This window comes from Nycticebus coucang, chromosome 12 (genome assembly GCF_027406575.1).
Source record: "Nycticebus coucang isolate mNycCou1 chromosome 12, mNycCou1.pri, whole genome shotgun sequence".
Taxonomy (NCBI): Eukaryota; Metazoa; Chordata; class Mammalia; order Primates; family Lorisidae; genus Nycticebus; species Nycticebus coucang.
This window is the reverse complement of record NC_069791.1, coordinates 22,132,734-22,150,794: the sequence shown is the minus strand read 5'-3', so window position 1 is coordinate 22,150,794 and position 18,061 is coordinate 22,132,734. Positions and strand designations below refer to the sequence as shown.

The 18,061-nt window shown below is 34.7% G+C and overlaps 1 protein-coding gene across 1 annotated transcript in view; it reads right to left on the bottom strand.

Annotated features, from left to right (window-relative positions):
• ADAMTS20 (ADAM metallopeptidase with thrombospondin type 1 motif 20) overlaps positions 1–18,061 on the bottom strand; it is a 165,841-nt gene that overhangs the window by 126,169 nt on the left and 21,611 nt on the right. Inside the window, exon 4 of the mRNA XM_053556101.1 lies at positions 3,118–3,377. Coding sequence (XP_053412076.1) covers positions 3,118–3,377 — 260 coding nt within the window. The remainder of the gene's footprint in view (positions 1–3,117; positions 3,378–18,061) is intronic.

The following is an 18,061-nucleotide window of genomic DNA, read 5'->3' as shown; positions in this document are numbered from 1 at the left end:
TTAAGTGAAGTATCTGAAGAATGGAAAAACAAAAACAGCATGTACTTGCTATTAAATTGGAACTAACCAGAGCACACAACTACACAGAAGGAAGTAAAACACACAGTGAAAATCAAGCAGGGGGGAAATGGGAAGACAGGGTGGGCAAAAACCTACCTAACAGGTACAGTGAACACTATCCTGGGTGATCGTCACAATTTAGGACCCTGACTGAAACATAATAAATGTGATCCCTGTAACCAAAAACAATTGTATCCCTGTAATTTGAAATAATAAAAAAAAACTAAGAAGAATATTCTTCAGCTCCACCCAGATTATGAAAGATGTAAAGTCTCCAGCTTTTTAATGGCTGAATAGTATTCAGTGGTATACATCTACCAAATTTTATTAATCCATTCATGAGATGATGGACACCCAAGTTGATTCCACCTCTTGGCGATTGTGATTGAGTTGCGATGAACATTCTAGTGCAAATGTCTTTATAGTAAAATGTTTTTCATTCCCTGAGAGTAAACATCTAGTAATAGGATTCAAAGTTCTACTTTCAGCTCTTTGAAGATTCTCCATACTTCTTTCCATAGAGGCTATATTAGTTTGCAATCCCATCAGTAGTGTAAAAGTGTTCCCTTCTCCACACATCCACACCAGCATAGGTGATATCTCAGGGTGTTTTTGATTTGCATTTCTCTGAAGATTAGGGAAAATAAGCATTTTTTTAATGTTTGTTGGCCATCTGTCTTCAGAGAAGGTTTTGTTCATGTCTCTTGTACACCTATAAATAGGATTGTTTGCTCTTTTCTTGTTGATTAGTTTGAGTTCTCTGTAGATTCTAGTTATCAACCCTTTGTCAGATTCATAGCATACAAATATCTTCTCCTCTTCTGAGGGTTGTCTATATGCTTTAGTTGTTGGACCCTTAGCTGTACAGATGCTGCAATTGCCAATGGGGACTTCTTCATAAAAATTTTTCCCAGGCCAATAATGTTAGAGTTTTTCCCATATTTTTTTCTAGAATTTTTATCATTTCATGTCTTAATTTTAAACCTTTTATCCAGTGAGAATCAATTTTTGTAAGTGATGAGAAGTGTGGGTCCAGTTTCAGTCTTCTACATGTGGCTAACAAGTTCTCTCAGCACGATTTATTAAAAAGGTATTCTTTTCCCCCAATGTATGCTTTTTTTGTTGTCATTTTTGTTTTGAGTTTATTGAAGATTCGATGGTGAAGAGTGGCTGGGTCAATTTCCAGTTTCTCTATTCAATTCCAGAGATCTATTTCTCTATTTTTATCCTAGTACCATGCTATTTTGATCACTGTAGATATGTAGTGTAACCTTAAGTCTGGAAATGGGATGCCTACAGATTTTTTTTTTTTATATTTCTTAAAATTGCATTGGCTATTTGGAGTCTTTCTGGTTTCATTTAAACAAAGGACTGTTTTTTCAAGTTCTTCTAAGTATGTTGTTAGTACTTTGATGAGGATTGCATTAAATATATAGATCACTTGGATAGTATGGGTATTTTAATAATGTTGATTCTTCCTAGCCATGATCATGGTATATTCTTCCATTTTTTTTTTTAACACCTTCTGCTATTTCTTTTCTCAGGATTTTGTAGTTATTTCTGTAAGGTTTCGTCATGTCCTTTGTTAGGTATATTCCTAGGTATTTCATTTTCTTTGAAGGTACTGTGTAGGATATTGTGTCTTTGATTTGATTCTCAGCTTGACTGTTATTGGAATATATGAAGGCTACTGTTTTGTGGACAATGATTTTGTATCCCAAGATGTTACTGTAGTCCTTGTTCACTTCCAGGAACCTTGTGGTTGAGTGAAAAAAGTATTACTTTTACTTTAACCACTTATTCATTCATTATTTAAATAAATATTTACTGAGTACCTACTTTGTACCAGATACCATGTTTAGGCAACATAGACATTAAACAATCATAAGAATTTAAGGTAAAATATCATAAGGGAAATGACTATGTCTTAGGACCTTCAGGTCAAAATGAACTTAACCGAGGATGTCTAGCTGAGAAAATTTAAAATGCCCTATCAATGCATTATGACCAAATCTTTTCCTGAATACCCTATGTGTGACTTCCAGCTATGAGGTATGTTCCAAATACCCTGAATCTGTATAAATAGGCGATCATATAATTCATCAACTAAACCAAGATGCTTCTGAGCACAAAAAGGGATGTTTTTAGTAATTGTTCCAAAACAATAGGGCTAAATTTAGAAATGTCCAGGAATTATGAGATATACATAGATGCACATCATATGTACACATGCACACATATGTTTATATACAGATATATATGACAGAAGGTGCCACCACTAACACAGAATTGGTGCCCTTCACTAGCTTTTGGACTCTCTTCTATGGATACTGGCAACACTACTGCTTGAGAGAAACATTAACATCAGATCAAGAACTTTTACAGCTACTGTGAGCTTATATTCCAAATTTGCTAAAGCAGTTATATCAGTAATATCCTATCCCTTTATCACCATAAATATATTTATAACTTAAAATATCATGGGTCCAAGTATCTGATTTGGAAAATGTAGCCGTGATAAAAATAGTACCCCTCCTTTCTATACAGAAGAACATGGGCAAGTTTTGTTTTTTTGTTTTTTTTTTGTAGAGACAGAGTCTCACTTTATGGCCCTCGGTAGAGTGCCGTGGCCTCACACAGCTCACAGCAACTTCCAACTCCTGGGCTTAAGCGATTCTCTTGCCTCAGCCTCCCGAGCAGCTGAGATGGGCAAGTTTTTACAATTCAGATTCAAAGAACAAAAGGTCAGTGTGACTAGGATTTTCCCTATCATTAGAGGACAAAGCCATCCATGTGATGGAGTAAAGAATAATTCAAACATTATCTATAAGTGGTTTCAGAGATTATACGTGTTTTAGAAAGTTGACAAGTAAGAAAATTGTATACTTGTTATACCTCTATCCAAACTACATTTTGATAAAATATCTATTTGGGCTTAACCTGAGATACCATTTACTTATATCTAGAGTTTAGAAAAACAGTTTCAGAATTTAAATGTGAAAGGAATATTAAGCCAAATGTTTTAGGAAATGTAAAAGTCACGTTAAACTTACTTACAATTGACATTAGCGTTAGTACATAGTGCTGCAAATTCTGTCCATGATGATCAACCATTTTAGCATCAGCTGTAACCATAACTTCCACATATCTTGGGTATGATAAAAAACGTTTTTTCCTGGAATGTAATTGACTTCTTTCATCTTCCAATGATGTATTTTTTGATGGGTATCCTAAAATCATTTCTTTCTTTGTGTTAAGATCTTCATTCACGTTGCTATAGTTATGAAAGGATAAAGTGGTTGACTTTATTTGACTTTCTAGAAGGAAAAAAGAATGTAATACAGAACCATTAAATTGGATGTGACTAAAATATTGCAAAAAAAACTCAGAATAGCTGAAAAGATTTATTACTTACACATGTGCTTCCAATGTGAAACAATAAAAGGACAAAGAGAAATTATTATTTTAAAAAGTATTATGGCATTATCATGAGCATTACCACTCACAGTAATAAAAAATTTGCAAAATGTTCTCATTTTCATAGATTTCACTAACAAAACTGTGTTTAAGGCTTGTTTTAAAAGGTCTGACTATTTTTTTAAAAAAATTTTGAAGGTATTAATATTCAAAAGCATTATTCACCACTGGATAGAAAACATAGTATCAAGGAATCCCTACATTCTTTTCGGTAGGCCAATTGGGTTCTTAGATCACTAATGGCATTTAATCTCATTATAGAGTAATAACATTTTGTAGGGTGAAACTTTATAACATAGAGAACAAATCATATTTTTTATAAAACTTGTGAAAAGGACCAAGAATAAAAGAAAATTTAGCCATGTGGGCGGCCCCTGTGGCTCAAGGAGTAGGGCGCCGGTCCCATATGCCAGAGGTGGCTGGTTCAAACCCAGCCCCGGCCAAAAACCACAAAAAAAAAAAAAAAAAAAAAAGAAAATGAAAATTTAGCCATGTAACAATAGATGACTGTTGGACCCTAGAAAGTCAAATGTTGATATAAACTTGGATTAAATAAAATATGTGACATATTATGCATGCTTATATATACTGCATGGAATTACTGACTGTTAGAGAATATTATAGTTACTACTTTTAAGTCACTATGCATTTATGCCTATGCATTTAATTCTTGAGTATTTATACTAATGGAAAAAAATCATAGGCATTACATCTTCTTGTCCTAGGTCTCTCTCCTTAATTTTATTCCTCTCCCCCTCTTCTTTACTTCTTTCCTCTTTTTCTCTGCTAATTTTTCTGCCAAGTATTTGGCAGTAGGATTTTCAACAGAAACACAGACCAAAGGAATCAAATGAAAAGAAATAAAAGGTCCTGGATAGCTCAGAAACCAAGTAATCAAATAAACCCAAGTGCCCATCACTTCATGGGTCGATTAAAAATCTGTGGTGTATGTAGACATGGAGTACTGCTTAGTCACAAAAAAGGATGAATAAATGCCTTTGGCAGCAATTTGGAAGGAAGTGGTGACCATTTTCCTATGCAAAATATCTCAAGAATGGAAATACAAATATCACATATACTCTTTAATAAACTGGAATTTACCAGTGGGCACACAAATACACAGAGGAAAGTAAAAGTCATTGGAAATCAAGTGGGAGGAGGAGAGTAGTTGGAATTCTGGTAGGTGGAAGAAGGAAAAGGCTAAGATCTGCCTAACGGGTACAATGAACACAATTCGGTGATGGGCACATTTATAGCTCTAACTTAAGCCATGTATCAAAAACATCTACACCTTCTTAATATTCTCAAATAAAAAAATTTGAAAAACTAAATAATCAATACAAAAACAATAATTAAGACTTAGCAGTTCTGTAATAAATAGACATAAATATAAAACATATTTGATTATTATTAGGATAATTCATTTAATTTTAAATATAGATGCAATTCTAGCTGGATGTGGTGGCTAACATCTGTAACCCTAGCACTCTGGGAGGCTGAGGCCGGTCTATCACCTGAGCTCAGGACCAACCTGAGCAAGACTGAAACCCCATCTCTACTAAAAATAGAAAAACTAGCTGAGTATTGTGATGGGTGCGGATAGTCCCAGCTACTCGGGAGGCTGAGGCAAGAGGATTGTTTGAGCCCGAGAGTTTGAGTTTGCTGTGAGCTCTGAAGCCAGGGCCAAAGAGTGGACTCTGTCTTAAAAAAATAAAAATAAATCAATATAGATGGAATTCTATGGTTGTAAAAAAGAAACTGTCATCCAAAGATATTAAGTTTGATAAACTTCTTTCTCTAATGCCTAAAACCATCTAGCTTTTAAAATTACTATGTTCTTATGTTTTAAAATTTACTTAAGTTGACAAACTGTGTGTGAAGTCTTAAGACTTTCTCTCTAACACCTTCCTCCTGAAGTGACTCAACAAATAAAATATCCATGACAAATTATTAGACCCCAGAGGTGAGCCCAAATATATCTGATACATACAAATCTCAGAGTTATCATGAAAAAGGTAAAAATTCACACTTTGTCCATTTCATTTATTCAAAATAAACATGTATCGAGCTCCTTATTTATGTCAGGAAGAATTTATAAATTGAGGAGCAAATAGCACCTCATAAACCTTGCCCTGTAGTAGGAAGACACATAAAAAAACAAATGAATGAGTAAAATTTCAGATAACTTTAAGTGCTGTGATAATTCAACCAAATGACCAATAAAAAAAGCAATTCTACTGACCAGAATTACTAAAATCAATAAGAACAATAATACCAAGTGTTCTTAAAATCACTTTGAAAAACTATCTGAGAATTTCTAAGTTAGACCCATAAAGAATTAGAAAGTATAAATACTCCATAACTTATTATATATTGAATTCTAATTCATCCTTCCCTAAAAACAATGTCAAAGGGTTTCACCAATGAATGCCACTATTTAAAGAAAAATTAACGTCACACTTTCAAATATGCAACTAAGAACTGATTTGTAAAAAAGAAAACAATCTAAAACTTGTTTTACGAGGTTTTTAGAACATACCTAGCAAAATATCTTTATGATCTTGGATTTTTAAAAAAGGCTTCCTTAGGAACCAAAAAATATTAACCATAAAGACTATATAATTTGACTACATTAAAACTTGGAACTTACGTTCACCAAAAGGCACCATTTGGAGAGTAGGAAAATGCATTTGCAATTCATATAAACAACAAAAGGCTTATATACAGATTAAATAACTAATCATTGCCAATCAGTAAGAGAAGAGAAAGTCAAGGAAAATTCGAATAAATCACTAAAGACAAACTCCAAAAGCAATACATGTATGAAAAGGTGCAAAAAAAGTGTGATAAATCTGAGAAATACATATTTAAAAACAATGAAACATGATTATCTACCTATCCAAATGGCTAAAATAAAAAAGACTGACAATAAGAAGCTAAGGGGATACAATGTGAGGCACTTCAATCTCTTGCATGCTGCTCCATAGCAGTGAAAATTGGCATATCCACTCTGGAAAATTATAGTGGGAGAGGAGTGAACTGAGATGTGTCACATATCTTAATGGCAGGGTACAGTTACTGTTTACTTTTAAATATCAATCACAAATGTAAATGCATATACATAACTTAAAAACAAGCACATTAACGAAGAAAAACAGAGATACCCAATAAAACTTTCAACTTAATGGAGGAGAAGAGGAGATTATTAAAAACATGTCAGTGACACTAAGAAAATGGAGATAAAAGAAGAAACAGTAACTGAGTATATTAATATGAAATACAAATAACACCTGACATATTTCATTGCTTACTAGAAGCCAAATACAGTTTAGGTAACTTTACTTATATGAACTCGTTTAATAGTAATAAGATAGGTACCACTGTTAACCCCATATTACAGAGAAGGAATCTAGAACATATAGAAAGTAGTTAAGGAACACAAATAATTGATAAGTGATGGATCTAGAAATAAAAACAACAAAAGGAACAAAGCTTTTATAGATCATTTATCACAATTAAGGTGAATGGGTTCAATTTGCCTATTGAAACACAAAAGCTTTATATAAGTAAATAAATAAACAAAGTCCAGCCATATTCAACTAATAAGCACAGCTGGGATCCAAATCCTGAATATCTGGCTCCAGAATGACTGTAACTGCTAAAAAAAGACATTTCTTGATAATAAAGATTTCAGAAAAAAAATAAACCAAACCATAATTTAACAATAAATACAATGTTATTTAGCACAGATTTCAAGAGTTTAATTTCAATACTAATAGAAATAATTATAAGAGAATATGCAATACAACTCTTTGGCAAAATAATTTAACAATTTAGAAGAAATTTAAAATGTCATACTTCATCAACACATAATGGTATAAATAGATCTTGACACAGTAAGTTTAAAAGTGAGAAAATTAAATGCAACAGTTTTACATAGTTAAAAGCAAAAATAAAAATAAACACTTTTACAAATATATGCAGTGTAATAACACTACCCAAAAACATGAAAATAAGATGAGAAATAAGGGATTTAGAATGATGGCAAGTGGACCAAATGGGGAGAAGAGTGGAATTATGTGGTCTCGTTGTGAGTTGTTGCCCCAGTCCTGGTTAATGTAGGAGTTTTGAGTTGTTGTGTACTGGTTAATGCATTAATAAGTATAAACAAGCTCTTAGTAAATAGTAAAAAAAGTCAGTTTACTAAGTAACAGTAAAAAACTAAACTAATGTGCTATGAAAGCGATATGCTAGTTCTCGCTATCATATAAAATTGTTTTGGTAATTCTAGCTAAAGCAATAAGATAATAAAATGGAATATATGGTATGAATATTAGGGAGAAAGAGTTTTCATTGTTATTTTGGTTTGATTTTGCAGTTGAAAGGCTTGTATAACTAAAAAAATCCCAAGAGACTAAATTGAAAACTATTTAACTTAATAATCCTTAATAGAAGAATAGTTGAATAATGAAATGTTATGTAACTATTAAAAGAATAAATTAGGTATACATGTTTTAATATGAAATAATATCCATGATACATTTTTAAATAAATGGCCTATACAGTTCAATCCTGTTTTTGTAACACCTAACTTTTTCAAAATATACAAATAAATGTTCATAAAATTTATATAATTAGCCGAAAAAGTATGAAAGTACACACCCCAAACTTTAACATTGGCCATATTGAATAGCTATGACAGAAGAGGATAGTAAAACTACTAAACGCCACAACATCTCAATGCCCTTTAAATTATTACCATGAGCCTATCTTATTTTGTAATTGAAAACATCATTTTTATAAACATTATCTATTACTATTTTCTAAGTTAAGCATTTAATCTTGTTACCTTTCTTTGGTATTTACACCTAAGTATTATAACAAATGATGATAAAATGACCATTTCAAATACTCTATATAAATGGCCATAATTCAAAGCACATTTTTTAACTCAGTTACATCATTTCTATGCAATGCTTGCTTTTCTTTCTATTTATGTCCCACAGAGTCAGATGTTAAAATGATGTCTTGTTCTTTAATAATAACAAGTATATTATGACCGCAAACCAATTTAGAACAAACCAAAATACAAAATCACTCACATCACACGACAATGATGATCTGCCTGCTAGAACACAATGTACTTAAAAATTACATTAAGTGGATAAACTCTTACTAGCACGGCATATTCTAGAATTCAAGGAGAAAGTTAAAAATTAATTATTCATAACAATATAAACTACTAAATACTACTATCAAACAACAATATAATTAGAAACCCATAATTCTATCTGTATGTCCCACTGGCACCTCATGCTTGAAATACACAGAAGTGAATTTATCATTTTATTTTCCAATCTTGTTTCCCTAATTCCGTTACTGTCAAGAATAGCCTCCAAATACCTCTCACTCAAACTGTATACCACCCTTGGGTTCTTCCTATCTTTCCTTCACCCTCTGAAATCTAGCCACCAAGTTTTCCCATTTCTCCTTCAAAACATTCTTTACATTGTCCCATTGGCAAACAACATCCTTGCCTCTAAACGCATTTGGTTCCTACTCATCTAAGAACATTATTATAATCACAAATGCAAAATCAGACACAAAGAGTTTCCCAAATGGCCCTGCCATCTTCAATCTCTTGTCCCTCCCAGGCATCTTACATTTATGTCCAAATACAATTTATAAAGAAATCTTCTTTATATTTCATCCTTATTCAGAATAAGATAAAATGGGGGTTCATTGCCCACAAAATAAAGTCAGAGCCTCTCTCCACCAGCCCACACTTGGCTATGAATTCCCTAAAGACGGAGAACACTGTTGGGCAATACATCCTGCCATTTATAAGCGCTCAATATACGTTTGTGAAAAGAAAGAAAACAGGATGGGGATGAAGAAAGGAAGGGTAATGAAGCAGGGGAAGAGAAGAAAAAAAAAAAGGAAATAGATGAAAGAAATAAATACATTGAGGACCAGAAAAACAAAAGATTGTATTAGGCCAGAACTCCAGGGGAAGGAGAACACTAATTGGAATGAATGGAGGAACCATTCAAAGATAACTTGCCTTTGACTTTCCTAATTCCAAGTACAACATTCATTCTGGTACACTGGCTAGAATTGAAACTAATGCTCTGTATGTGACCAGATGAGGAAATACTTATACACCTCCCCACCAGCAAATAAACATCCATTTTTCTTTCTTTTTTTTTTTTTTTTTTTGTAGAGACAGAGTCTCACTGTACCGCCCTCGGTAGAGTACCGTGGTGTCACACGGCTCACAGCAACCTCTAACTCTTGGGCTTACGCGATTCTCTTGCCTCAGCCTCCCGAGCAGCTGGGACTACAGGCACCTGCCACAATGCCCAGCTATTTTTTTTGTTGTTGTTGCAGTTTGGCCGGGGCTGGGTTTGAACCCGCCACCCTCGGCCTATGGGGCCAGCGCCCTACTCACTGAGCCACAGGCGCCGTCCACATCCATTTTTCAAACAAGGGCACAAAATCAAATGGTGCTTATTCTAACCACAACATTTCAAAACATTTGTTGAATGCCCACAGATCGAAGAACTTAGTGGCCCTTGAGATGAAGTGTGACCATGTCAGATGTATTGTGCAATCTAACTTGTATTGTCTCATGACTTAAACTGTAATCAATTATTAGGTTATTTAGTATGAAATGTCCAATTTCCTTAAGTACTAAGTTTGACAGTTGATACCTCTGATGCTTCACTTTGATACTTCTTGTTTTGCTTTTACTGTGAGTATACATCCTCATTCTTTCAAATACACATTTTGGCCTGTGATTATCTTTCAAATGTTTTTAGAGCAATTTTTGTAAAACCATGGATAAGTGGAAAATTTGTGTTATTTTCAAATATGAATTCCATCATGAAACCAATGCAGCTCAGCTTGAAATATCAAAGCATTGTTTGAGAAGGATGTGGCTAGTGAATGCACAGGACATCAATGATTTGACAAGTTCCCTTCTAGTGATTTTAATCTTTAAAATGAGCCATAAGAGTGTCCTGAGACCAAGGTAGATAATGAAGAGGGAACTCCATAGTGGAAGCAAATCCATCTCAACTGACCTGTGAATTAGCAAGGTTTGATTTTAGTATTGGACTACTCGAAACAAACCAGCAAAGTAAAGAAGCTGGATGAGTTCCATGTGAATTAATCAAGTGTCAGAAGAGAAACTGTCTTAAAAATTGCCTTTCTTTGCTGTCACAACAAAATGGTGAACTACTTCTATACCGTATTGTTATCTGTGATGAAAAATGGATTCTTTGGACCATTGCAGGCATTCAGCACAGTGGCTGGATAAAGATGAAGTGCAGAAACAGCCCAAAACCAAATACTCATCAAAAAAAAAAAAAAAAAAAAAACTAATGGTGTCTGTTTGGTGGTCCAGCACTGTCATTCTCCACTACAGCTTCATGAAACCTGATCAGTCGATTACAGTGGATGTCTGCCACAACCAACTGGATGAAATAATGAAGATGCTTGCAAGTAAGCAGCCAAGATTGGTCAACAGAGACAGGCTAATCCTCTCGCAACACAATGATCAACCACGTGTTGCACAAACAACACTGTTCAAACTACAGAGGCTGGACTTGGACTTGCTCCAATCCACCATATTCACAGACATTGCCCAACTGACTACTATTTCTTCCAGGACTTGGACCACTTCTTGGAAGGGAAAATATTCAGTTCTCAACAAGCTGTGGAAAACGCCTTTCGTGATTTCATTGTGACTCACTCTCCAGGCTTCTCCATCACAGGCATACACAGCTACCATTAAGATGGCAAAATGGGGGCGGCGCCTGTGGCTCAGTGAGTAGGGCACCGGCCCCATATACCGAGGGTGGCGGGTTCAAACCCAGCCCCGGCCAAACTGCAACCAAAAAATAGCCGGGCGTTGTGGCGGGCACCTGTAGTCCCAGCTGCTCGGGAAGCTGAGGCAAGAGAATCGCGTAAGCCCAAGACTTAGAGGTTGCTGTGAGCCGTGTGACGCCACGGCACTCTACCAAGGGCGGTACAGTGAGACTCTGTCTCTACAAAAAAATAAAAAAAAAAAAAAAAGATGGCAAAATGGTTTCGATAGCTTAGGTGCACACTTGGGTTAATTGTACTGTTTCTTGTTTGAGATATAATAAACTGAAATTTAAATTTAAAATCAGACATTTCAGATTTAGTGACATAATACATGCCCTATGTTGCCATCTTATTATGAATTTTTGTATCAATATACTATTAACAATAATAAACATAATACTTAACATGATAACATAATACTTAAGATTACTATTAACAATAATAAACATAATAATACTTAATGCATATTCTGTATCTGGCACTAGCACACTTCAGGTATGTTATCTCCTTTGTTATTAATAAAAGCTTTATGAGGGAGGTACTATTATTGTTGTCATTTAATGCATGAGGAAAGTGAGGAACAGGAAGGTTAAGTAAACTGGCCATGGTAACATAACTAACAAAATAAAAATCCAGAACATACTTTTTTTTAAAATCAGCAGTATTCAATAACATAAAAAACATGAAAATCTACACTCCTGTATTATTTCTCAATTTTTTTAGAAATCGCAACCACTACTTTGGAACTATGGTGCATAGACTATAAAATACTTTATAGTGCTCTATTTCAAAGACTTTCACAAGTTAACAATTACAACCTCTACTACTAGCAACAAATTTGCTGAAGATTATGGACTTGTGTGTGGCCAGCTGAAACTTGAAACATAAAAAAATCATTACATCATTAGTCTTGCTTGGGGCCCTGAATCAGTTACTACTGCTGTGGACATTTTAAAACAGAGACATGTGACACCAGTCAGACAAAATGTCAACAGCCACCAACTGAATAAGTGGCATAACAAAGAAATGAATTCAGGTTTCCTCCGTATCAGTTATTACTGCTGAAATCCACATCATGTCACTCTTCTAGAGGTCGTATGTGGTGACACATGCAGAATATTGAGAATTTAGTAACCAGAGTCAGAATGATAAACATTGCTTCCTAGAAAAGTAAAAGACAGAGCTAATTATATTCATAAAAAGATGGGGGCTGAGGTGCCTTACAGTAGAGGAGCGTACAACTGAGCCAAGATTTGTGTAGAAAGGCTCTTAGCTCTACTCGGGACAAAGACTTGAGAAAGGTCTGGGGCTGTCCTTTCATTTAGTAGCCCTGAAGGAAAAATGAAGGTACTAGAAACTCTCATATTACCCCCATTAATCTGGTAGACAACAAGAAATTCTAGTTTCTTACACCATATGCTGTACTGTCAGGACAAAGGAGAACACTGGTTAGGAGTCAACAGCATAAATAGTCTATCTTCTTCCACATTCTCAAGAAGCCAGCCCACACAGCTTGCTCTAAAGAAGTGTAAGACGGATTTCCCTAACAAGCCAGACCAACGATTCCTGCAGAGATCAGGGCCTGAATTCATTCATAAATTCAAGAGTCTTTTGGGCGGCGCCTGTGGCTCAAGGAGTAGGGCGCCGGTCCCATATGCCGGAGGTGGCGGGTTCAAACCCAGCCCTGGCCAAAAAAAAAAAAAAAAAAAGAGTCTTTTAACGGAAAGTAACATGCACCTGCGGTCTCTCTCCAGCCTTTGGTATCCCAACCTCTATACCTGAAGAGCACAAAAGAAGAACACTTGGCCCTCTCCTTTGCATTTTACATAGTGCTTTCCCACATCTTTAAATGTCCTCCCTTATCAGAAATTCTAAGCAAGGAAGAGCGACTAAGACAAAGCAACTGACACGAATGTCAGAAGAATTCAGATGCATAGCAATGGCATAATCTAAACTCCTACATTATCATTTCTTGAAAAGATACGTGTTTGAAAATCTTTTATCAGTGAATTAAATATATATCCTAGCATTTAAACATATAAATTAAATGTTAATGGTTCAATCTTCAAAAAAAATCATTTAAAAAATATATCATTTATTTGGCATAAAAAACAAATTCATTGATATCTAGCAAGCAAAAATTGCAAATGTGTATGACTGCTGAAATTACAATATAACATAACACTATCAAAAGTTGACAACAGCATATGATTCTACCTCATGAATCTTATCTTCTTATTTTCAGATGAACCTTATGAAAATCCACTTCATGTACACATACTGTGATTTAACATGGTTTGTTCCTGAGCTAGAAGATCTCCCACATTATCTAATAATCTGTCCCAGGTATGTGGAATCATTCCAGAAATACCTTGAGTTATTTTAAAGGATCGATAGTCTCTATCCTTTCTCAACAGTAGATCTGATGAACCTGTGAACCATAACAAGTTGAGGTAGGCCAGAAAAAATCATCTGAATTCCTAGCAGCAAACAAGAAGTCTTAAATTTACAAACAGTGAGAGGTAATTAAATCAAATCAGAAATATGTAGAGTGGTTTCACATCATTATATTCAAGAAATTGGCCTAAATTACTTAGCTTACTCTTCAATTAGGAGTTATAACTATAATTGCTTCTTATACCTCCAAGTTCATAATCCTCTCCTATTCATTCCCAGGCTAGCAGAGAAAAAAATAAATAAATAAGGAAAAAAACTTTGCCTTAAATACCAGAAAAGAATGAATCATTATTTCCACTGGCATTACTTTCTCCAGTTTAATGATATAATATGAAATACATAATCCTACTATAAAGAAAGAAAGATAAAAAGCCTATTAAACTAATTCTTCAGAGTAGCCAGGTAGTCCTTCCTGGAAAGCACTATTGTTACCACAGCTAAAATGTTAAGAAGTTTATGATTACCTGCCAGGTTACATATTTTCAAAATGCACCTGATAACTGCATAGGCATACCCTCTGGTTTTTTAGTTCATCTGTTCTCTTTCTCATTCAACTATTTCATATAATTTTCCCTCTATGGGAATTATCAACCTCATTAGACATAAAACTAGATAATTTAGGACTTCATGGACTATAATAAAAAAGTTAGCACTTTAAAGATCTGGGACACTGCCACAGATAAAATGATGACAACACAAAATAAGAATGATAATATGCCATACTGATTGTTTTCTTTGGAATTAGTAAATATATAAACATTTCATTGCTATGCCAAGCAGAGCACACACTGGCAAAACAGGTTCGTTAATAAGGTAACTCTATCTGTATGTATAGAACTGATAATCACACCACCACACCACTAGGACAGAAAACATCCCAACTTGTGGATGAGTATACTTTACAGAGGTACCCCAAGATTCAACGAGATATGAGTATGAAGAGAAAGAATGCTGGCTGTGTGTGTGTGTGTGTGTGTGGTGTGAAGCAGTTTTATTCCATAGGAGTCGTAATCTTAAAAATTTAGCAGGTCAAATTGCATAATTCAGGACTCATTGTTTATCTGAGACAATAACTAACCTAATAACATGACTATTACAATAAGACTGAATAGCCACTTAGGAAAATAAATGACTTCCATTCAGTACAGAAAACTGGTTAACAAACAAAGCAAAAGGAGAGAACTGAATGATCAAGGAAATAGTTTGTTACTCCAATACAAATGAACCTTTTCTAATCAGTAGAGTAGGACTTTTTAAAAAGCAGCATTTATTATTTTTTTCCATTATAGCATGTGCTTGATTTAAACAGAAAATTGCACCCAAAAAGGCTTTTTTTTGGGGGGTGCACGTGAAAAAGGAGCTAGAAGACAGAACAGTTGTAGACTGAGCTGTGCTGAATCTAAGATGCAACTGGGACATCCTAGAAAACGTGTCAGTTTGTAGACTTGAGATTTAATCTTAAGACGGTAGCTAATGTTAAAACTTTTTTTTTCGAAATTATGCATCATTTAAAATAGTAAAAATTAGGAAAGTGGAAAAAATGAATTATGCGGACTATATAAAAAGTGGTTTACAATGGTAGCCAAGAAGTGCAATTTTAAAAATCTTTAACTTAGACGATGAGAAAATAGCAATGGCCAGGAAGAAAACTGGGAGGAATGGTAAAAAAGAAAAGAAACAAAGTTGAAAGCAAAGGGTGTCAGAGAAGCCAAAGAAAGGAAACTTCAATCAAGATAAGTTAATCAATAGTGTGAAGGAATCCCCCAATACTAAGACAGATGATTGATTGCCTCAGGCAAGTAGAAGCTCAGGGAACCTTCTGCAGTGATTCTCAACCTTCCTAATGCCCCAGCATACTTTCATTCTTAAAAACGGGTCGCGACCCACGGGTTGAGGAGTGCTTCAGTAAAAGGCTGGGCATGTGGATGGGATCTCTTTAGTCATCTCTAGCCACACTAAGAAGCTTTAGCGATTATGGAAGACACCATTAACAAGTTATTAGTTCAAAGTATTAGCCGTGGTCATAGCCGTATTTATGATCCTCTGTCCCTAGATGAATTAGTGGCACCTTCTTCTCTTCTCATACATTTAGAAAATGTCATATAGCAGGGACTTCAGAAATCAATCAAGTTAGAGATTACAAACTGGTGGCTAACAAACCAAATTCAGCTCCCATGTTTTTGTTCACTTTAAAAGTATATACATACATATTTTTCAACTTCTCACATTCCCAAATTTCCTTTAACAAAAAGCATATATATTCCAGTGCCCTATAGAAAATTCAATGACCCGATGACACGTGACTTTACTCATTTCTGGCAAGCGTCTGACTGCTGTAGCTGTAAGGTATTTAAGTTAAAGACTCTCAAACTTGGCATTCAGTTGAAATAAAAGAAATCAAATTAATTAACTATTCATTACCTCACACAGGTAAGACCCAAAGCAGTGGAGGTTGTCAAAGCCAGTTAGTAAAGGAGCCAGAACTAGAACTCTGTTCCCTGACACCCAGTTCACTATGTGAACTGTGACCTCTACTGAAATTTAAAGTCTGGATTTCCCCAAGATAGACACTGAGTAAATTATTATCTCTATAGGAAAGGTAATCTGTATATAACTTTATTGAAAATGCAAGTTTGATGAACTCACAGAAATATTATCCAAATGGATTACTCACAAAAAACTTTTAATACCTCACCAACGTTGAGAAAAATATTGTAAGGAAAACATGCACATTTTACTTATTTAACACTTAAATCTTTTGTTGATAGCTTTTTTCTTTAACTTGGTCTCCTTACCTCCAGGCTGTTTTCATCCAAATCCAAAATTATATATATTTTTTAAACTTGCTGTGCCAACTGAGGAATACAACATTTTTTAAAAAGCAGATCATATGATGTCTCCACTTTAAAATGTCATCGTTTCCCCAATAGGGTATAGCAAAAAAATTCCTTAAAGGCCTTTCATAACCGGCCTCTGTGTACCTTGCCAGCCTCCTCCTATTGTGCCTGAAACAGCCAATGGGTTACTCTTCTACACACGTCAGGGACTCTGAGGGTACAAATGCTACATTCCCTCTTGTCTATAACCTTGTCTTAACAAATTTTTATAGATTTGGTAAATTAGGAACTCAAAGACTGTAAGAATAATTTTTTAAAAACTTAAGGAAAAAGTATAGACATTAAAAACTGGCTGCATCACTTTAAAACCCATTTAAAGACATTTCATTTTCATTTACATCCAGCCACCTGTTTCATTGCCCTGCAAATGCTCTATCTTCTACCCAATGCCACTGAGATGAGAGAGACCCAGGGGGCCATGGAAGAAACAGAGAAAGGCTTCTGAGGTCTCCTGAGGAACAAAGACCACTATTATCAGTCCTTGTTAGATACACAGTCGCACAATTACCCTTCACAGAATTTAGAAAATTTTTTCATTCCTTTCAATCTTTTCAACCCAAGCCCCACCATGTTGAGTTTTATGTATTTGGTTTAGTTTTGTCTTGGTGGTGGTATTTGTGGGTTATTGTTTGGTGCTCATTTTGCAGGAGTTTTGTGTTTCCTTGCTTCCCCATTTCCTCTGAATTTTACTTGGAACATATCTGACATCTATCTGAACGCCTAGCATCCACAATGGCTAGGTTTAGCTGCCAAATGTAATTGGTATGATTTCAAGATACACGGTGAACTCTGACCTTGGAAACAATTAATCTAGTTCATCAAGGCTTACGTCACTATGAATCGTAACATGTTAGGGCTGTAAGGAGTTAAGACCATCAATAGAAGAAATGATGTCCTGTATGAAGAAAAGATATCACTTTTCCTTTTCCATTTAATAATTTTGGTTCATCTGTAAATCTGTAGACCCACCAATTTGAAGGAGTTTGCTGAAAGCTCACACTTTAGAATATGTAAGACCTTCAAGTAATGCTGAATAACAATGTGTGAACTGGGGAGGAAAAAAAGCCTTAGATAACATTTCATTAATTATATTCGCAACTTTCCACTTTAACTAACAAAATGATGATTAGTGGCTAATTTTTTTGGCCATTAATTGATTGCCCTTATTAGTGATTAAAAACATGTCTGTTAATTGTACCTAAAATTGGAAGTAATTTAAGAATCGAAAAGAATGGATACCGCCTTTTACATTTTAGTAGTTAGAGTTGTAGAAAAAAATACATAGTGATTAAAAGAAA